This window comes from Globicephala melas, chromosome 19 (assembly GCF_963455315.2).
Source record: "Globicephala melas chromosome 19, mGloMel1.2, whole genome shotgun sequence".
NCBI classification, from domain to species: Eukaryota; Metazoa; Chordata; class Mammalia; order Artiodactyla; family Delphinidae; genus Globicephala; species Globicephala melas.
Window position 1 is genome coordinate 32357276 of NC_083332.1, and position 23218 is coordinate 32380493.

Consider the following 23218-nt stretch of genomic DNA (forward strand, 5'->3'; position numbering starts at 1 on the left):
CGCATAGCACGGGGAGATCAGCTCGGTGCTTTGTGTGTGTGGTGGGATAGGGAGGGTGGGAGGGAGACGCAAGAGGGAGGGGATATGGGGATATATGGATACATATAGCTGATTCACTTTGTTATACAGCAGAAAGTAACACAACGTTGTAAAGCAATTATACTCCAATAAAGATGTTTAAAAAAAAGATTAAAATAAATAAATAAGGCGCAGGGATGTAACGTACAGCAGAGGGAATATAGTCAATAATATTATAATTACTGTGGTGTAAAATCAGTAAGAACATTGAATCACTATGTTGTACACCTGAAACTAATATAATATTGGACGTGAACTATACAGTATTCAATACCAGTAAATAAATATATTAAAAAAATAATAAAAGATATTAGCAATTGAAGTTGGAATAATTGCTTTCTTTCCCTAAAAATGAATGGAATGTAGTTTCTAGCTCTAGAACTCAGAGTTCTCTAAATGGGAAGCATTAACAGATGAGTTAAAGGGCAAAGGCAGACTACTGGACGGATTCCCATCACTGCTCCTGCTGCTGGGTACCAAGTATCCCACTCGTGTGCCGAGTCCCTCTGTGTTCTCGTTGAGCTTTCTTGGTTGTTTCTTTTACTCCGAATCACAGTTGGAATGACTTAAGAAAGTGAATGCAGTGTAGTCATAGTTTTCTATTGTAAATTTCTGATGAGCCTAGAGTTGAAAATCTCATTTTCTTAAACTTCAGACACAAATTCTGATAAATTCGTAGCTATTCCTTCAGTCATGTCCTTATACTAATTGCTCATGTGAACACTGGGAATGATCCTAACCAGAAGGAAGATGCGTTTCTATTGCTTAAGCCACACATAAGATCTAATGATGGCTGCCGTCTGTGACACTAAACATATAAACAAGATAGCATCTGCCAAACTCAAAGACTTTTCTAACCTTCTAGATAATACTGGCATTCAGAAGTTAGTGAACTTATAGTTATCAAAGGGGAAAGGTGGGGGAAAGGGATAAATTGGGAGTGCGGGGTTGACCTATACACACTACTATATTTAAAATAGATAACCAACAAGGACCTACTGTATAACTCTGCTCAATATTCTGTAATAACCTAAATGGGAAAAAAATTTGAAAAGGAACAGATACATGTATATGTGTAACTGAATCACTTTGCTGTATACCTGAAACTAATGTATACCTGAAACTAACACAGCGTTGTTAATCAACTATACTCCAGTATAAAATAAAAATTAAAAAGTGTTTCCATCCAGCATTCATATTCCTTTCATATATGATATTCATAAATGTGAGAAAGGGTGAAAAAAAATCCTAAATGATATTGTCATTTTCAACCTTGATTTGGGCATTATAGCTAGCAAGGCTCTGGATATCTGAACTAGATCTAGGTGGAAAGATAGCTTGGTAGAGATGAAGCTCGACAACCATTTGGTGTTGTCCTCTGTATTCAAAAAATGATGCTCTTCCCTGTGACCTCAGGTCCTCTGTCTCTGTGTCTAAGTGGAACTTCAGACAATCAGGAAGTGAGCCACTGCTTCTTCCACAAGTAGAGACCATTTCTGAACCCTAGTCTGTTACTGAACTCATTGTCAAGAACTTAGCATCGTTTGCCGCAGTTCTGCGAACCACCCTTACGCTGCCACCCCCTGGCAATGAGATCCTGGGCCAGTTATTAAGCACTGGTAAAATGGGTTTGTAAATGATACCAACCAACCTTGTGAGGTTGTTGGAAGGATTAAATGAGATGCTGTTTCCCTGCCTCTTAGGAAGTGCTCCAGAGTCATTACATAGTTTCATGGGTAGGAGAGTGAACTCTGCTACCAGCCTGCCTAGGCTTTGAATCCTGATGCCACCACTTGTCAGCTGTGTGACTGAGACTTAATATTTTTGTGCCTTGATTTTCTTATCTATAAATTGGGATAATAATAAAACCTGCTTCACCAAACCGTTATGAGGGTATAATGAGGAATACATGAAAAGCGGTCAGGACGGGGCCTGGCACGTGGTAAACGATCAACTAACTAGTGACAGTGTTTGTGGTTGTTTTCGTTATTGTTATTAATACCTTTATGATTATATTTTATGTAGCCACTGAAATGTGTTTTTCTTTTCATAGCTACTATTAATGCATTAGTAATATGTACTTAAATTGCTGGTATGATAGGCACTTAAATAGATACTGAATTCCTATTTGAGAACTATATCTCCCAACTGTGTGTGTGTGTGTGTGTGTGTGTTCTCTGAGTAGCTATGTGCCAAGTAGCAAGTAATGCTGACACTGAAGACTTGGTAGACAGTGGTGTTTACAGAGTGTGGTCCAGGCAGGGACTGCATTTGTCTTGAGTAGATGTTATCTGAGGACAAGTGCAGCAACTCTGCCCATGTGACTTGAACTGAATTATCTTTCTCTACCAGATTGTTACTTCATTTAGAGTTTTAATAGTCACATTGTCAATAGCAGGAGCTGCTTCTTTACAGCAGGACATAGCTCTGACCTCAGGAATCTTAAGAAAAGTAAGATTTTCTTTTTAAGTGTGGGCAGATATACATGGTGGAATTTATTGATTCTATCTTTGTTTTTACGGGTCCACATTTTAGTTTTCATTGCCTCAAAATCAAAAGGATGAGTACTTAGCAGATCAGGATTAAATGATAATGTTAAGGTTATGCTCAGTCATGAACAGGACAGTCTAGTCCAGTGGAGTAACTGTTTTATGAATCAAAAGCAGTTCTAAGAGCTTTATTGAATTTGGCAGTTAATTTAGGTAACCCCATTGGTCACCCTCCAGCCCGCGTATATATTTTATTTACCTACCTAGATCATAAGCTCCTGGGGGCCAGGTACGGCGGCCTTGCAGATGATCGCCCTATAGTAGAGACTCAGGTTGATTGATTTATTACATGGAAATTTGCCTTCAGAACAGTCTGTTCCGTGTGTTCTGTGTGTATAAAACGTGTTGGGCCTGGAGTTGGAACACCTGATTTCCAGTCATAGCTTGACTCCTACACTAATTTTGATATTGAATGAGTTATTTAATGTAGCTGAGCCTCAGAATTCTTATCTGTAATAATGTGGTTAATAATACTTGCTCTCCCTAACTCACGTAGTCTTTTATGAGGATTACACGAGATGATGTTCATGAAAGCACTTTGTAAAGTGTCCGTTTATACATGTGTTAGCTTTGGTCCCTGGAGTCTGAGGCACGGGTTAGGTTTGGCTCTATTGCTTACTAATGGTGTAAAACTTGGCCAATTACTTAACTTTTCTACACCCCAGTTTTTTAAATCTGCAAAATAGAGATAATAATACTTTTATCTCATAGACTTATTTTTAGGATTCAATGATATGATGCATGTGAACAGCAACTGGCATGTAGTAAGTGCTCAGTAATGTTAGCTGCTGTATCATCACCATCACCACCATCACCATCATCATCACCATCATCATCATCGTCGTCACCATCCAGAAGGCGTCCGGGTTAGAGACACTGACTTAACCGGGTAGATGGTTAACACTGAACAGGGAGAGAGGGAAAAGTAAAGGCTGAGGTAGTAGAAAGATGACAATCAATTTTAGTGGCTTTGTCAGGCACTATTCTTTAAGGGCCTTATGTATAAAAATTGAATCCTGCTAACCCTTTGAAGTGGGTGCTAGAAATACCCTCATTTTACAGATGAGGAAACTGAGGTACAGAGAGGGTAAGTCACTTGCCCCTGGCCAACTCAGCCATGAATGTGGTTGGACTCGAGAGCCTGTGTTCTTTCTCCCCATCCTAAAATCTGCAGGGGAAGAGAGACCTCCTGATTTGCCCACTGTAACATTCTCTTCATTACCCGCCCCATCAGCTTTGCTTAAATTTGAGTTCTGTGCCATCCAGTTCCCAACTCAGACAGAGTGACATTTAAAGTGCAGAATGGGGTGTATGTGTATAATTTCCCCTGATCTTCAAGTCTGACACATATGTTTCTCTGCTAAATGTCCCACTAGCATTTCCAGCTTCACGTGTCTAAAACTGGACTCTTCCCTAATTTACTCTCTCCATGCCTCAGTTTCCTCAGTTAAAAAATAGAGGTGCCACTTACAAAGTTTTCTCAATGAAATGAGATCATGTTGATAAAATGCTTGTTGCGATGCCTGGCACATAGCAAGCACTGAATGAATGGACCCCATGCTGTTACTATCACTTTGTGGGGAGCAGTTCTCAAGGCCTGGGGGCAGTAGAAGGATCTCTGTGGGACATTCTGGCTTCACTCTCCAAAGCAGTGAAATTTCCCATTAGGGCTTTGGTTTGGATATTACTGAGAGAGGGATGGGCAGAAGGTGGGGTGGGGGGAGCCCATATATACAAAGGAGTGAATTATAACAAAGAGCCTTTTCTGCTTCAGTTCTTGTGTAGAAAACATATGTTCAGTGATGCAGGCAGCATTTGGGTTAAAGACACACTGTAGGGCTGCAGACAAAAGGCCCGCACTCTTCCTGCATCACAATGTTTCCAAACATATTCACTTGTCTCACTTGTTAGCGACTGAGCTGTCAGCTGGATCCTCTTGCAAGTGTGATTTCTTTTTCCCGTTCCCTTTCAAAGGCCTCCCCACTCCCCTCCCTTTCTCCCCCAATGTTTTACACTTCATATAATCCAGTGTGCACGACAGACAACTTCAGCCTTTGTGCTACTGATGCTTGGGGGAAGCGGGGAGCTGATCTGATGGAGATCTTGGGTACCTTTTCACTGGCCCAAGGATTGGAAGGCGCTGAGCCACTTTTAGGCCAAACGTCATCCGTGGCTCAGTTGCTTAGCTCTTGGTGTAGCTAGCCATTCTTCACCTTCAATTAACGGTTCCGACAACAAATAGATTAGTGCAGTGAGATTCTTAGAAGTGGCGGCTGGGAATTAGGGGCGTGTGTATGTCGTGGCGGCATTGGGAGAGTTCTTGCTCTTATTTGTGGAGTGAATATGTTTTGACGAAAAGACACAGATAAGGCAAGGCACTGCTGAAGTAACTGGAGAGAAGTTGGCTGTCATTCTGGTATTCATTATGTGAGATGTATATATATGTCCGTACTGAGTTCTAGGTCCAGGTGGTATTGCTTTGTGCCATGGCTGTCATTTAAACCTTTCCTTTTTCTTTATTGAAGGTTTTGCAGCAATGGTAGGTTTGTTTCCATGGCTGAGACTTTAGAAAGGCACTTTTATGTGTATTACTTTTTATTAGGTATATGTATGTAATATAAAGTATTATATGTAATACTTTTATGTATTATCTAGTAGGGCTTCCATTGCGGTGAACAGTCAGCTAGAAATATAAAGAATTAGCACACAGGCGCTTCTGCCACTGATGTGTATTTACTCTTGGGCATTTCGCCTTCCCAGTCTCAGCTTTCCCCATCCTTGAAATGGGAATCACACCAGCATCACACATTATAGAGCATAACTATAATAAAACAAATCACTGTAAGATAATGGTCAATGAAAACGCTCTCTTGTCTTTGTAGAAATCTTGTGTCTTCATTGCCACACCACTGAGTCACTTTCAAGGCTTTTGCTTCTTCTCTCTTCCAAGAGTCTTGCTCAGACTCTCTTGTGTCACGGTATTGTTTATTAGTTGAGTGGCTCATCCTGGAAAGCACCAGCATCTTCCGAGGAAGGCGAGGCAGCCGGGAGGCAGGGAATTTCCTATTGGCTTAGAGCTCTGCATGGGCTATTAGCTCATTTCAGCGGGAGAGGCAATTACAACCCTGCTAATGAATAGGCAGTCAAGTGGAATTTCCCATAGATGGTGTCTTCTGGGGTGAGGATAATTTCAACACCTCAAAATCCTGAGACATGAAACATTATATAAATATTTTCTAATGAAAAGCGCCAACAAAGTCATCCTCGCCAACACATGTCAGAACTGACAAAGGAAACTACTGATGGTATTACAATTTTTAGTGCTGTCATTTGAAAATCCTTGAAAGGAAAACATTGTGGAAATGTATATCTATTCCCCTTAGACAGAAAGTTAACAGTCTGCAAAGATTTTAGTAATGGCTAAAGCTAAGAGGCTGTAAGTTGGGATAGAATTGTACCTGAGGTGGCACCTCCCCATGTGGCCTGAAGGGGCGTGTCACCCGGGGCCAACAGTAGAACCACTGGAAAATAAATGGATTTTCTTTCCCACATTGAACGGATTCATTTCACAGAGTGATGGGGAAGGGAGGTGAGGGTAATAAGAGTGTGTGTGTGAGACTTTTCCCCCTAGTGTATAGGTTTTGTTTTTTTTTCTTCCTGTTTTGAAGGAAAGTGAATGCCTCAGAAGCTAGAATGATTCCTGGGCTCTCTTGGCAAGAATAATTATGCTGTTTCTTTCACCTCTCTATGAACCAGCTTTATTATATAGACTGCACGTAATAGTGACTAAGTGTGGACTGTACTGAAACAAACAAGTCTATTAGGGTCCTTGGAAAACAGGGAGAAAAGAACAATGTAAACTCCATAAAGGTCCAAAAAAAGGCTTTCAGTAAGTATGCAGAGACTAGAAATCAAATCCCATTTCCTATCATAAGAAGCCCGTTGTTTTAGCCCCAGTAGTTAATGTACTGTATGTGAAAGATTTAAGACTGGTTGGAAAGCTTGGCTTCTGTTTTATTAGGCTGCTATTGAAAAGCCAACAGCATAACTTCGACTAGGTGCTTTGAGATTTCTTAATGGGCTGTCGGGGGCAAGACACCAGGGCTGTGCTATACTAGCTCTTTCCTGTACATTAAAACAACGGGGGCCAAGCGATCACATACAGAAGTATGAATGATTTGATGCTTTCTCTGTTCCATATGGCCAGCCATGTCTTTGGCAATTAATCACGTACAAAATCAGTCGAGCGCTCTCTGCAGCCTTGAAGTCAACATCTAGTTGTGCCCGTGCCCGCGGAGGCAGTGGGGTTACAGGCGTAAAGTAGCAGGATGAGGGCTGCTGGTGCCACGGCCCAGGCTGCTGGCTTCTAGAAGCGACACTTCCTTTCCTCTTCACCTTTTTTTCCTTTTTCTTTCTTTCTTCTCCTTCCTTCCTTTCTTTCTTCCTCCCTCCATCCCTCCCTCCCTCCCTCTCTCTCTCTTTCTTTCTTCCTTTTCCTGCTTACTTTTTTCCTCTCTCTATTTCTTCCCCTTTCTCTCCCCTTTTCTGTCCTTCTTTCTTTCCTTCTTTCTCTTTCCTGATTTCTCTCCTGCTTTCTTTCCTTCCTTCCTTCTCTTTCTCTTTCCTCCTTCCTCCCTTCCTTCCTATCTTCTTGCCTTCCTTGACAAACACCTGGATCATTTTTTACCACTATCTGAAACCCCAGAGTTGCCAGCTTGGTTCTGAAGTCTAGCTTCTCCCCACCGCTTCGGCACCCCAGGTTCAACGTCTGGGGCAGGCTGTCTTCTTCTCCAGCAGCCTGGCCATCCCAGCGGTCACCCACACGGCTGTCCTGAGAGTTCATGCAGTACCAGACAGGCTGCTGTGGCTCTGTAGCTTTTAGTGAAACACATCAAGTGTAGTGATTTCTATACTGGTAGGAGGAGAAAAATGGGAAGTACTATGAAAGTGCTTTGGGCAGAAAGTTAAGTAATTGTTCAGATTCCCTGCTGTGGTATTTTAGGATTTAAAAAAAATCAGTATCCATTATCTTCTGTGATCGTTTTTCCCCCTACAAAATGCTGCTGATGACAGTTGTAGCCATTTCTAATATCTATTGGCCATTTTGTATATGCCAAGCATTGGGCAAAGTGCTTTCGATGGATGATCTCATGTAATCATCACAAGAGCTCTAGGTGTTATTACACAGACCCCTTGACAGATGAGGAAACTGATCAAAGAAACGTTTTCCCTGAATTCTTTCCCCATAGACATTCGTGATTATTCTCAACTACCTCCCACATCCCAATAGTACACAATGGGAAAATGCCAAAATATGTCTTCCAGGTACATTTTTGAGGATTCATTTGGTAAACTCTGCTGAGATGTTCATGCACATAAAGTGGGTCTTTGAGATGAGCTGAACCAAGTGTCTCTTTAGGTGGGAATAAAAGGCCGCATTGTTGGCAGCCTCTTGGAGACTTCTGCCTTTGTGCCTTCCTTTCAAGACAGCCTAGCTTATCTCCTTCTTTCCTTGGTAAGACTGGGAGGGGTGGGGGAGGGGAGGGATGAAGACGGCAGCCTTAAGTAGTCCAGTAGACGGGGCACCCAGTGGTGACTTGGTGTTATCTCTTAGCCGAGGTCATCCAGGATGTGTCTTCTCAAATTCAGGAAACAGGGGGAAGAAAGTTTGAACATTGTGTAAACATTAGCACCCCCAAAACCTCTCGCTCCTGGAGAGGGAGATAAAGTAGGCAAAAAGGCTGAGAGGAATGTTTATTTGTTCTGCTGGGCTGTGGATCCAAGCGCGCTGGAAATCTTTGGCGGTGCCCAGTCCAGTTTAGAAAATGTGAAGGCATCACTCAGCATTGAGCTGCAGAGGCCTCACAAAAGAGCCATCTGAAACTGACAATCAGTAAATGAAGGAAGACCCGAGATCGACCTCTCTTTGATGGGACTAAGGCTATCTCAGTGGGTTCTGTGCCTTTCTTCTTTTTTTTTTTTAAAAAAAAGGGGGGGAGGGGGAAGAAAGAAAGAAGAAGAAGAAAAAAAAGTGTTCCTGAACTTTTGAAGAGGCGAGCCCTGGTTGGGTTTTTGACAGCCCGTGGCAATGTTGATGTGAGGAAATAGCTTTCCCAGCTGATAACATCTTAAAGCAAGTTTCTTCACAAGTTGAACCTTTAGCCCTCATTATCAGTCAGAGCATATCTTTGTAATTTGTGTGTGCAGAGGGGAAATACAACCCTAACATGAGGCAGCTATGTATATAAAAAGTGTTAGGAACGGCATTTTTCCCACCATGACAGTAGGACTTTTTTTGGTGGTGGTGAGGGTAGGGAGATGCTGGGAAGGTGGGAAAGGTATGCACTTCTGGCATGCTGGTGTTTATATGGCTTTTGAAATTAGAATAACAGCAGCAGATTTTTTTTTTTTAAGTGAACTAATCAGAGGGATCACCAGCCACCAGCCATATTTGTAGACTGCCTCCTGTTTCCATGTATTTTCTTGGACAAAGTTTTCTGATTTGTAAGAAGGATGGATTAAGGTTAAATCTAGGTTTTGGAGTTGAAGGCCTATCGGAAGCTATTACTCCAGATCAGAAGGGAATCAAAAAAATTAAAGACTTATATACCATTAATAGTAATGAGTAAATACCGTAATGCTCCTTTTAAATCTCAGAGTGATTCCTGTCTGAAAACCTTATATGCTACAAATTCTGCATAACGCATGTATGTTCATATGTGCTTTCCTTATGATACCCTACAATTAGGACATATTGAAAGTTACTGAACGTAAAAATATAGCCAACAAGAATTAGGTGAATTGCTCAGTTTTAACTGAATGAATTCCGAATTGGGGGACTTTTTCCAAGAAAGATGTGAATTTACACCTAAAATTTAAGCCTTCTTAGAGCCTTATGTTGGCTTTCCTTTTCTCATTCTTGTTCAGTCTCTCTCTCTCTCTCTCTCTCTCTCTCTGTCTCTGTCTCTCTCTCTCTCTCTCTCTGTCTCTCTCTCTCTCTCTCTTTCTCTTTCTCTCTTTCTGGTTCTGGATTTTTTTACTTAATCTTTTATGCATTAAGTTTTGAGCCAGGAGAAGCTAAAAACACTGTGGAATTCTTGGAGGTCCGGAGAATGCTGTGAGTTGCCAGAATCCAAAGTAGTTTTCTCTACTGAAATGGACAGAGTGAGACTTCTTTTGGCTTATCAGCAGGCTATGCATGTAGCGTCATAGTAAAACTATCTATTTCTAGATACATCCATCCAAATGAATATTGCCGTTCTAAGTAGTCACCTAGGGATTGCAAATACTTAATTTTTCTTGATGCTTTTGTTTAAAAATAGGTTTTGTAACTTTTTTCTCAGATTTATCTTCAGGAATAGTTTGAATCAAACCAAAGCTTGTTTCACATATATTTTTTTTAATCTTGAATAGTACTCTGTGACTGGATTGTTCATCTTATTCACCAGACATGTCATTTGGCTTTATTTGTTCAACAAGCATCTGTAAGGAGTCCACTTTCATGACTGGCACCAAACTTGGTACCTTGGAGGATATTAAGAAGAACTGGGTATAGACCCTATCTGTTCTCATAGAGCTCACACTCTGGAGGAGGCAGGCTGTAGTGAATAATTAATTGCAATGGAATATGACGTGATTTGTGGGATGCTCAGGGGTGACACATAAGAAGGGGTGACCCACTCTACTTAATGTGGTGGAAGGTTGTGGTTCCTGCAAGACTTCACAGAGGAGGTGTTATTTGAGATATTTCTTGAAGAATTAGTAGTTACTGGTAAGTTATACAACCAGGTAGAGGAAATATGGAGTCTAGAATAGTCATGTATTTTCAGGGAACTGCAATTAGTTTTATATGGAATAGAAGACAGGAGGAGCTAAGATTTGAGAAGTAAGCAGGGCCTATATTAAGATGAGTTTTTTTATTTTTATTTTTTGGGGTTTTTTTTCAGATTAAGGAATCTAGGCTTGAAAAAAAGTATGTTTTTGTATCTCTCAGATGCAATAACTGAACGCTACGTGAACAGAGCTGCTCTGGCTTAGGTGGTTTTTGGAGGCTGAAGCTCCTTGTCTCCTCTGACACTGATACTCCTCTTGTAGGAGGTAAATTCATGAAAGGGGTGAGATTGACCCAGGGACGCTAGTTTGGACGCCATTTCATGGTCCAGATGAGAGGTGGCCTGGACTAAGCCTGTGGCAGTGGGGAAGAAATAAGTCTAAGTCCTATTGAACAGACAGGAATAATAGGTGTTGATGTTTAGGTATAGGGAGGGCAGAGAAAGGCAGAGGAGGAGACTGGGGTGATTCCTAGATGTCTAGTTTGGATGACTGCATTGATAGCGGTGTCATTCGCCATTCCAGGGAAGTAAAGGGAGAAGGAGAAGTTTGATGGAGAGCAAAAATTGCAGTTCAGATGTGGATGAGTTGAGGTTGAGGTGGCATGTCTGAGGTGTATGTTGAAGGAGAGCTAGCCGGTGGTTGGCTCTATGGGGCTGGAACTCAGCGGAGAGGTCTGCTTCTAGGTAGAAGTCTGCATGAAGTCGTTGGCCTACAGGGACCCCTAAAGCCATTGGAGGGGGAGGTCACCCACAGAGAGCACAGGCAGCAGAGAGGAGAGGAGAACCAAGGGCAGAGCCCTGGACTGACTGCAGTTGAGGGTTTCAGAACGAGGCACCCCCCCATAGGACACTAAGAAGGACAGGACGGGTGTTGGGTAGTGGCCTCAGAGAGAGACAGGTCTACTAATGGAGCGGGGTCCAGTGAAATCAGGACTGATTCTAAAAATAAAACCCAACCTCCAGGGATCAAGATTTTCTCCCACTAGGGATACGCAAAAGAGGATACGCCTCTGCCTTCTGGTAGAGACTCCTTATGGTTATGGCTGTTCAGCGGTTGCCTGATTTCCTTGAATTTTTTTATTCCAGGTCGTAGACACTTTAAGGAATCCTCTTGCTAAAATAGCAGAGCTTAGCACAAGGTTGATGAGTGCGTTTAAGATGAAACTAAACAATCATAATCACAGTGGCGCAGGACTGGGCAACTAGTCCTCACAAGAACCCGTAGGGAGGCTCTGTGGTCATCTCCATTCTGCAATTGTGGGAAAGGCCACAGCTAGGAAGTGGCAGCTGGGATTTGAACAGCCAGCTCTCTTTAGAATATTCTTAGTCTTTTCCTGATAGGCCAGCATTTCCATAGATTTTGGTTGAAACAGAATCACTAATGAAAGGAAATTTAACCTCTAGAGCATGATCCCTAAACGTATGGTTTACTTTCCCTATATTTTGGGGGGAGGAAAGGGAGAATGTGTTTCGGTAATAGCATACGGTTTACAAATTGGTGCTTGTTTGAAGACAGTTCTGTGTTTCTACTGCTGGTGAAATGGGCTATTAACATTTCCTGTGAAAAGCCAACCCTTGCAGAGCCAACACTATTATAAGGATAAAAATATCACTAGTAATTTTTATAAAAAGAATGCCCTTTGACACTCTGAAATTTCCTTTTGTGCAAGGACTTCTTTTCACTCTAAATGTTATGAAATATTTAATTTTAGGGTCTGCATGCTCAATCTAAGTTCACCCATCCTTTTCCAATATCTAAAAAAAAATTTTTTGTAACAGAATTTGTGTTGTAATCCAGATATGTTTTTCTATATTTTTACTAACTACTTATCTTTTACACATATTTATATGTAAACTTGTTCTCTACATTCTTTCTTGTCCTAAAAATGTGATGAGAATGAATTTTAAAAATTAAAGTTTATAAAATTTACGTACAATAAAATCAACTTTTTTGGATATAGAGTTCTATGAGTTTTAACATATGTATAAACTCCTATAACCACCACTACAATCAGGATACAGACTAGTTCCCTCATTCCAAAAACTCCCTCACTGATTTGCTCTCTGTCCCTATAATTTGCCTTTTCCAGAAAGTCAAATAAGTGGAAGCATGCGGTGTTTTATCTTTGGAGACTAGCCTCTTTCACTCAGCATACTGACTTCGAGATTCATCCAAGTGGTTACGTATATCAATTGCTCGTCCCTTTTATTTGCTGAGGAGTATTCCATTGTATGGATGTATCATAGTGTGTTTATCCATTTACCCTTGGAAGGACATTTAGGTTATTTCCAGTTTGGGGCAATTACGAATAAAGCTGCTATCAACATCTTTATGCATGTTTCTGTGTGAACATAAGTTTTTATTTCTTTAGGTAAAGCCCTAGAAATTGGATTGCTGGTGATATATTAAGTGTGTGTGTGTGTGTGTGTGTGTGTGTGTGTGTGTGTGTGTGTAACTTTATAAGAAACTACCAAACTCTTTACCAGAATGACACTCTTTTGCATTCCCACCAGCAATGTATAAACTTTTAATAACCTGAATACTATTTTAAACACTCTTGGCTTGAGGTTGGCAAATTGTGTTTCACAGTTCCTAAGGCTTTTGAAGAGATATCCCGCGACAAAAGGAGAACCTCCAGGTCCTCCATACCTTCAAAGCTTCAAAGAGAACTGCTCCAGTTTGTTTTATATATTCAATTTCATATAAGAATACACTTAGGGAGAAAAGAAGTTTATCTGTGAAGTACTGGAAAACCATCGAGGTAGGGCAGTGCATCCAGAGCGTGGGATGTGGACCATGGTGTTACCCGGGGTGATGCTCGGTGGCGCTCCAGGACTCTGCACATAGTGAGGACAACTCGGAGAAGGCGATTCCCTTTTCAGCTCCTTTTCAATTCCTGTAATTGTGGCGAGGAGGTCTTCTTTTAGACTGATATGTCTCTAACATTCTCCTGTACTTGTTCATGTCTTCTTTTACAAAGAGGAAGCTGGCTTTAGCCTCAGAGCCTTCAGCAAGCAACAGTATCCATCTAGAATGAAGTAAACATATAACTTTGATATTAAATATTATATACTTTATATACAAATATGGCAAGAATTATGAGACTGAGCTAGAATGACTAAAGTTTGGGAAACTCAGAACTAGGGGAGCTAGTTATTTAAATAGACCAGGAAGTGAGTCATTTAGTGAAGTGAAGAAAGCTCCTTGGTAGAGCACATAACTGTCTCTTAGTTTATATATTTTATGAGTTTTAAGCCTATATGATAGTAATTTCCTAAAAGAAGACAGTCTTCTGTTGCTCTTTGGTTTTGCAATACTTGTTTTTCAAGTTCCTGCTTTTATTACTGATTTGACAAATATTTATTAAAAGTCATTAGGGGAGCAGAGGGGATACAGTGGTAACTAAACAGACACGGTCCCCTGCCCTCATCAAATTCACTTTCTTCAATCCTTCCTCCTTCCCCTCTTAGAGGCTCTTCAGGATCCTTGGAAAACAAGCGCTTCTGGATAAAATTTAAATTATGTGAAAGGCAGAGAAGAGATAAATGACTTTTTTTGAAAGTTATTTTAATACAGTCAAATGGAGAAATAATTTTATTTTCATCATGTCTTTGGAGCCATCTAGATGTGTATTTTGTTTTCTGTTTGAAGCATTTTTAGGTAAAATAATATGTACCTGCAGACATAGTGATAAACTACATGACTTTTTGAGGTTCCTTCCAACTTTAAGTACATGAGGTGGGGTATCACAGACAAGGAGCAATGCTGTTGTTAGAATACCCGTTGATGCCAGGACCTCTCCGAAATTAGACATCTTTTACGTTAGAGGTCGCAAATTGGCAGCTGCCTGAGTTCTGTTTAGCCATTGTTGTTTCTTGTTTGGCCCACATGGTATTTAAAAAAAGTTTGGGAGGAGGGAGGGGCAATATAGGGATGGGGGAGCGGGAGGTACAAACTGCTGGGTGCAAGATAGGCTCAAGGATGTAGTGTAGAACATGGGGAATATAGCCAATATTTTGTAATAAATGTAAATCGAAAGTAACCTTTAAAAATTGTATTAAATGCAAATCAAAACCACAATGAGGTATCACCTCATACCAGTCAGAATGGTCAGTATCAAAAAGTCTACGAATAATAAATGCTGGAGAGGGTGTGGAGAAAAAAGAATCCTCCTACGCTGTTGGTAGGAATGTAAATTGGTGCAGCCACTATGGAGAACAGTATGGAGGTTCCTTAAAAAACTAAAAATAGAGCTGCCATATGATCCAGTGCATATATCTGGAGAAAAACATAATTTGAAAAGACATATGCACCCCACTGTTCATGACAGCACTATTTTCAATAGCCAAGACATGGAAGCAACCTAAGTGTCCATCGAGAGATAAGTGGATAAAGAAGATGTGGTGTATATATACAATGGAATACAGCCAAAGAATGAAATAATGCCATTTGCAGCAACATGGATGGACCTAGAGATTATCATACTAAGTGAAGTAAGTCAGACAGAGAAAGACAGATATCATACGATATCGCTTATATGTGGGATCTAAAAAAAAAAAGATACAAATGAACTTTTTTACAAAACAGAAATAGACTCACAGACATCGAAAACAAACTTATGGTTACCAAAGGGGAAAGGGGGTGAGGAGGGATGAATGAGGAGTTGGGGATTAAAATATACGTACTACTATATATAAAACAGGTAACCAACAAGGACCCACTGTATAGCACAGGGAACTATACTCAATATCTTGTAATAACCTGTAATGGAAGAGAATATAAAAAAAGAATATATATATTTATATATACATATGTATATATGTATAACTGAATCACTTTGCTATATACCTGAAACTAACACAACATTGTAAATCAACTATACTTCAATAAAAATTTTAAAAATAAACCAAATTTGTATAAAAACTAAAAATTTAAAAAATTAGCTTCCAGCATTTTAAAATTACAAGTTTTCACATTTGAAAAAAAAACAGGTTTCTTGTTTATTTTGAAAATTCATGAATCTTGCACTGACAAAACAGCTTTTCTGAATGGCAGAGTTGTCTGGGACTGAGTAGTGGCTGTCTTTTTAGATAGAGCATATGCCCTCTTCAGGAACCTTGCCTCACTCATTCATGTTACCTTTCTGGCCCTAATGGCTATTTGAATTTGCAACCCTGCTTTAGATATTGGGAGCCTGGGTTTCATGCCATAGAATCGCCTAGAGAAACGCAGCATTCCTCCCTGTGCTGGAGGGCCGAAAATGTTGACCTGGGAGCTCATAGAGTATCCAGTTGGTTATATCGCCGGTATAGTAGCTGTAATTCTGCGTCCAGGAGGAAGAGATCAGGGTCCTTTTTCCTGGCTAATTCTAGTCAGGTTATCGTGGATCCTTCCTTTACAGTGAAGATACTACTTCCAGTGTTACCTGTTTGTATCAGTTAGGGTGCTTGATTGTAAGCAACAGAAACAGATTCTGGTGAATTTGAACAAAATGGAACTTTATTGAAAGGATATTGGATAGCTCAAGGTATCAAAAGAAAGAATGATCTGGACTCAGAAAGTTCAGGAAACCGGGAATACTTTGAGGACCATGGTGGTAGAAACTAAGGAAATAGATAAATTGCCTCCACATTTGTTTCCCCTTTCTTTGTCATTCTTAAGTGTCTAAAGTCCTGGAAAAGAGAATCAGGTTGGCCTGACCCACATCCTTGTTGGGGGAAAGCAGGACACTTTGGTTGACAGTGATTACTGTCACTTCTAAGATTACATAAAAGACTTCCCCACAAGGAGATCTGGGTACTCTTATAGGAAAGGAGGACTGGGTATGGATGGGAGGCAACCCAAACAGCAAATGTTCACCACACCTCTTCTCAGGGTTGTCATGAAGATATTAAGTATACACTGTAAAATGTGGTAGAGGACTAAATAAGTAGTATTTCAAGATCCATGAGCATCAAATTTTGAGTGCGCTTTTCAAGTAAATGAAGGTATTGACATCAGTCAAATAAGAAATACACTGAGTAATTAGAACAGAGGGAGCGGCAATTTTATTCCTTTTGGCAACTGCTTTGGTTATAACATCTCCAAAGAAGCCCCGCTACCTTTACATGAAAAACAACACTTATAAATCTTAAAGGTTTCTCCTCCAGTTATGTGAAGATAAATACATGTGATGAAAAGTTCTGTGATTAAAACTTGAAAGGCATTTGCTCACTCAAATTTCAAGTGCCAGTAGAATACTTTCCATTGTTTTCTTAATTGTTGTCCTAGTGTCACAGACATTTGCATGTTTAAAATACACATAAAAAGAGCCTACAGGGCTTCCCTGGTGGCGCAGTGGTTGAGAGTCCGCCTGCCAATGCAGGGGACATGGGTTCGTGCCCCGGTCCGGGAAGATCCCACGTGCCGCGGAGCGGCTGGGCCCGTGAGCCATGGCCGCTGAGCCTGCGCGTCCGGAGCCTGTGCTCCGCAACGGGAGAGGCCACAACAGTGAGAGGCCCGCGTTCCGGAAAAAAAAAAAAAAGAGCCTACAGAGGTGAGCTGTAGATAAAGTTGAAATGACGGTTTCAAATTTGAGTTTTGATGTAATGCTACGTGTTAGAGTAAACAGGGTGTCACATGCTTGTGCTTTGACTGCTTGAGTGGTTTTTGTACTCACCCGTGAGCCTAATTTTTTTTTAAGGACCACAACAATAACCAAAGAATAAATGATTCTTCCTCAAATCACAAGTCTACTCTGTATAAGAATCCCTGTACCTACTATTCAAAATACGTAGTGGATTTTCAAAGCTGGAAAGATATTCATGGAGATACACTGTTCTCTGATTCTTGTGCTCTTGGTGTTTCTTTCTTTGCAAGCTCTTGATTTGCAACAAGCACGGAAAATGAGTGAACCTCCCCTCAAAAAACAAAAACTCCTGGCATGGATGGAAATAGAAATTAATGATTCAAATAAGAAAGAGTGCAGTAAGCCTTAGCTGGGTGGCAGGAACGAGAGAGAGGGAAAGTCAGAGACTGCTGTGTTTTAAAAGGCCAGAGAAACAACTCATGGTAAACTGTACGTGAAAATCATTTCTAATAATAGCTCGTGGTAGGCAGTTCCCAGGATAAAAAAGTCGTTGGTGCACTGAGAAAATTAGAACGAGAACGCACAGTATCTTGATGTGTTACTTAAGGCAATGGAGCTTTAGAGTTTACCTTGTGTGCCATGTACATTGATTAAACACAAAATATATGCTGGCCATTTTTGACCATCATTTATTGTATTGATTTGTTAGCAGGGGAACTATAATAAAAAAGCCATTGATTTACTGTCCTTATTTGCTTATGGGCTTTTTTTTATTATTAATTTTTTTACTTTCTCTTTCTCTTTTGGGGGATCATTTCTTCTAGACAAATGCCGTGCTTCGGGAAGTTAGAAGAGAGGGGACCCCTGTAGGACAAAGGAATGAGATCTTGACGGCCATCCTTGCCACACTCACCGCTCGCCAGAACCTGAGGAGGGAATGGCATGCCAGGTTTGTTTTATTACGAAATGGGATTTGTTGTCCCTGGAAAACAAGAGCTTTCTTTGGCTAAGCCCTTCCTGACAGCTGGTCTCATCCCTCTCATTGGAGGGGCCACGAAAAAGAAGCAAGTTACAGATGCTTTCAGCCAAAGTTAGCTTTCCTACACACGGTACCTACATTAATTGTAATGATCCGTGATGTCATCTGTGTGCATGTATGATTTATCCCCGAGTAGAACATTTAGCAGAAATGTTTGCATCTTGAGAGTACGGTAATTTAAGTACCTGATGTTGGAGAACCCTTTTAATCAACCATCTAAAAGACGAGCATTGCTGTTTAGTTCGAGCAGATGTCTGGGAAATCCACACGGTACTCTTACATCACTCGGGAGGCAGATCACTTGAACTTAGTCTATTCAACAACCCCATTTTCAGAACTGACCAAATAGAAATGACTTTGGCTTCAGCCCAGTTTCTTTGCACATGGACTTAGCTGTGGTTAGAAAGCTGTTAACTGGTAGCAAGTTTCTGCAGACCATCAGGTTTTACAGAATTGGTGCTTGCATACTAAATGCCACGTTACCCTGCTCTTCTTCGCACAGCGGCTGGTTGGTTGGTAGAAACCTGGAACCAGTTCCCTCAAATGTTAGTTATCCTTCAGATGCATAATGTGTATTGTTGAATTACTGTCTGTCTCTAAGCAAGAGGTAGAGGAATCAGGAAAATGATGCTGGATTTTGTGTCAGAGTCTCATTCGATGCTTAAAAATTCTGTGTGCCTGGGAGTCAAGAACATTTATTGATAGCCATGATATCCTCCAGATGAGTCCATGCCACAGAATTACAATCATTGATGGCTTTGCTAGTAACAATTCCCATAAAAATAGATTTGCCTGAACAAGCCTGAAGAGGAGCATTTTCCAAGGAAGGAGACAGTTAAGAGGATGAACTGTCCATTCGAATTGGGTATCAGAAAGCTGCTTTTTCACATATGTGTATTGTCTCTGAATTTAGACTTGCATTGAAACCATAATTTTAAAATTCCCAGTGACATTCTCCCCTTGCCCCCTTATTTGTAGTGTGGTCAGGGTAAATGACAGTTTCAACTACAGTCATGAAATGACTTTCAATTGAAGTTTCAATAATTAATTTTAACATTTTCTTTGTATTACAGTTTAAATATGTATATTCGCTCAAGTATGGATATTCTGTTAAATAGCGGATATCCATGAGGGGACATCTAAGAGGCTTCTCTCTCTCTTTGACCTTTTATATCTTTTCCCCTGGTGATTTCTTTTGTTTTTGTTTTTGTTTTTTTGGCTGCGCTGTGGGGTTTGTGGGATCTTAGTTTCCTGATTAGGGAGTGAACCTGGGCCCTCGGCAGTGAAAATGTGGAGTTGTAACCGCTGGACCGCCAGGGAATTTCCCTGGTGTTCTTACTAAATAGGAAAGGGATAAAGAAAGAGGTGGGGGGGGGGGTGGAGAGAGAGAAGGAAGGAAGGGAAGAAAGAAAGAGAGAGAGAGAGCCCCCTGTAAACTCTCTCCCATCCCCCAACCCCTCCAAAGACAGCACAGCGAGAGGAAATGTTGAGAATGGATGTCTTCTATTGAGTGCGTTTGGTTTGTTAACAATAATTTCCTTATACACCAACTCATCAGACAGCGTGGCCAAAATGGCCTGTTTAAAAGGAGTCTGGTTTCAGCATTTCTGGCCCTTAACTGCTAACAATTTAATCAGGAGCTGGTGCCAGAGCTGAAGTTGATGTAGTCTAGCATCTGAAACAAAACTTCCCGAGTCCTTTGTGGTAGGGGAGGAGACAAGAAAGGGCTTAGCAGCTGACACTCTGCAGACCTCCTTAAAACTAAACACCTGAAAGAAGATTTCAAGCGGGTGGTGTCTTGAGAGCTCAGAAGGAAGTGTCCTCAGAGTATTAAATAACCATAATCCTTCCCCCTGCCCCTTCACCAGCACCATTTGATGTTTCCCATCCCGGTGACCTATCTAAAAGACTCACCCGTATCATCTGTATAAACAGACAGTTACCATCCACCTTTCTTTTCCTCATCAAAGCTTCCTCTGGCCGTCTGGAATCGGGCATCGCCTCGAGTAGCCATCGGGCGTGTGGTGGTGAAAGTTATAAAACACCCACTGCGGCACTGACTGAGCTGCCAGTGTTTCAGACGTTGGCCTGTTGTGTACCTTGGAATTACACAAGGAAAAATGTGCTTTGAGAGATAATAATTAGCGCTCGCCGAAGGCCAGGCAGTGGGTTGCAGTATTTTACTTTCATCAAAGCTATCAGGGGATCCTTTAGATTTAGATAATAGAAATGTTTTCCTCTGAAAGTTAAATGCAGATGACTCTAATTACCTGATATTGCACGTTAGAGAACGCATTAGGAAGAGTACGACTTCGAGAAATTTAGGTCACCTGAGACTCCACAGCTGGCGGTAGCTCTAGTATAAGTCTGTTGTAGTAAAGGTTCCCCCCACTTCAGTAGGTTCATTTATGTTAATGATATTAGGGAGACTATATTAAGTGCAACTTGTAACTTGGTTTTAAAACATTTGTCTCTCTCTCCTCGGCCAGGAGCCGAGCCATTGTTTGGGACTCACTGAAGTCTCTTAAACTGAAAGCATATGTTCCCTGTAATTTAGCTTTTGGAGGAAAGTGTCAATTCTGCGTGACTTGGGGTAACTGAGTTTGTCACAGTGTCACACAACCCTGGGATTCTAGAGGCACATCTGAGTGCTGTGGGTTTCCTTCCCCAAGCCCAGTAATCCCATAAACAACCCTCTCCAAATAGACTTATTAGGGCTGTCTATTCACTTCCCCAGAGTTGAATGATCCAAAGCACTTCGGGAGAAGCCGTGTGAATGCAGGGTAAGTGTTAACAGAAGTGGTACAGAATTTCTGAAGATTTGGCTTTGTTTATACAGTCCACTCTGCCTGATGGACAGCTTGTTATAGCTTTTAAAGAACTGGGCAAGCCCTCTGATCTGACCCCTTCTTGACCTCTGCAGCCCAAAGGTCAGCCTGCAGCTAATAAACTCGGAGGTTCTTAGGGTCTACTGTAGGAAGAGGCAGAAAAAGAGCAGCTGCAAGGGCTGGGTGTCTCCGGATAGGCTGCTTTAGGGTCACTCTCTGATAATGAAAATGATTACCAAATTATATGGAAGTTTAACCGCAGTAGTGAGTGAGAGGAGGGTGGAGCCCGATGTATTAGGTTTGATAAATGAACTGTGAAGAGGCCCATCTGGCCCTCAGCATCTTTTCTCCCCCTCTTTCCCTACCAAGGGGAAACATTTTAAAATAACAGCAGTACATATAGACTCAGTGACCCATGCAAGGAGCTGGAATGGATTAAGATTTAATGGTGACAGTGGAAGAAATTATCATTTGAAAAGTGCACTAAAGAAAAGGTACAGTTCAATGTCCAGGCCTGAGTTGTTTTTCTAAATAAGAAATAGGAAAAATCAGCGCCTTTGTTTATTTTGCACAGGTCACAATGAGAAGCAAATTATTTTTTTCCTGCTTGCGTGCATAGTCTAGAGAATGTAACTAAGTCAAACACTGGCAAAAACGCTTTACAAAAAAGCTGTGATCTGTTTCAGCATCTGGCCACTGAAGATTATACATTCTTTTTTCTTTTTTTTTTCGATACTTAATATACATGTGACTCTTGCACACTGTTTTACTACCACACTTGGCAGTTCTTCTGTAAAAAATAAGAAAGCACCTAATGTTACTTGAGTAGATAGTCTGTTCCTTTCTTTATTCCTTTTTCAAAGAAACATCATTGCGATGCTCATTAGTGCCAACAATGGGTCGGTCACAAGCTATATGTTCCCTTACTTGTTAATGGATAAGAGTAATCTATTTAAAGCTCTCTCCCAGCTTCCTGTGGGCATTGAGGGTCCTGGTTTCTGACCAGTGACATTGGCATTCACAAATCTCCGTGCTCTTCTTCGGGGGCACATGCCATGCCTCTACTTTCTGAAAGAGAACGATTTTATTCCATGACTATTTTTGTATATTTTGTATGCCTACTATATACAAAATACCGTGTGAGGTGCTGTGTATGAGATAAATTCTTAAACTGTGCTCAGCGGCCAATTTAAGAATTTGTCTGGGGATGAGAATTTAGCAAGTTCCTAGAAAGAAGCTGTGAAAAGCAGTGGAAAAGGAAGTGGTGGAGCCCTCGTGACCACAACAGAGTGGCATGTTGCTCTTGCCCTCCCAGGAGAGATTTAACTGTAGATGTCTCTGAAGTCTAGCATTGCCGTACTGTTGAAAATCCCTTATGTTGAACTCTATTGTCTATATCATACAAGCCTCACCCAGACAATTCTTGTGTTTAAAATAGAAATAAAAACCTTCTAAACATTACCCAAAGGGAGCATTTTTTCATCTTAGGTTTTGACTCAACTGTGTATGTCCATGGGGATTTACAGTGAGCAGAAAGCTGGGTGAAGGATAACTCGGGGAGCTGAGGAACGCTTCTAGAACGAACTGTGCCTGTTACCTTTAAAGCACTCTCCTTTAAATTTTTGCTCAGTAAGGTGCAAATACAAAAAATAAGACAAAAGCCAGGCCATTCGGGGGTTTTTGAGAAGCCAAATTGAGATGTAATTCATATAACATAAAATTAATCATTTGAAAGTATACAGTTAAGTGGGTTTTTGTTTTTTTTTTTTTTTTTAGTATATTCACAAGATTGAACAGCCATCACCATTATTCAATTTCAGAGCATTTCCATTACCCCAAAATGAAACCCTGGACCTGTGAACAACCACTCTCAAGTTCCCCTTCTCCCCACACTCCCTGTCAACCACTTTCTGTCTAATCTGTTGTACTTTCTGTCTCTATAGATTTGCCTGTTCTGAACATTTTCTATAAATGGAATCATATAATTTGTGACCTTTTGTATCTGGCTTTTTTAATTTAGCGTAATGATTTCAAGGTTCATCCACATTGTAGCATGTATCAGTTCTTCATTCCTTTGTATTGCCAAAAAAATATTCCATCGTATGGATAGAACACGTTTCGTTGATCCATGCGTCAGTTGATGGACATTTGGGTTGTTTCCACTTTTCGGCACTTATGAATAATGCTGCTATGGACATTTATGTACAAGTTTTTGAGTGGCATGTTTTCACTTCCTTTGAGTATAAACCTAGGCCTGGAACGGTTGGGTCACATAACAACTCTATGTTTAACTTTTTGAGGAACCGCCAGACTCTTATCCCCA

At 40.8% G+C, this 23218-nt stretch overlaps 1 protein-coding gene across 1 annotated transcript in view; it reads left to right on the forward strand.

Annotated features, from left to right (window-relative positions):
• FTO (FTO alpha-ketoglutarate dependent dioxygenase) overlaps positions 1–23218 on the forward strand; it is a 374717-nt gene that overhangs the window by 193879 nt on the left and 157620 nt on the right. Inside the window, exon 8 of the mRNA XM_030832950.2 lies at positions 17853–17977. Within this exon, the coding sequence (XP_030688810.2) occupies positions 17853–17977 (125 nt within the window). The remainder of the gene's footprint in view (positions 1–17852; positions 17978–23218) is intronic.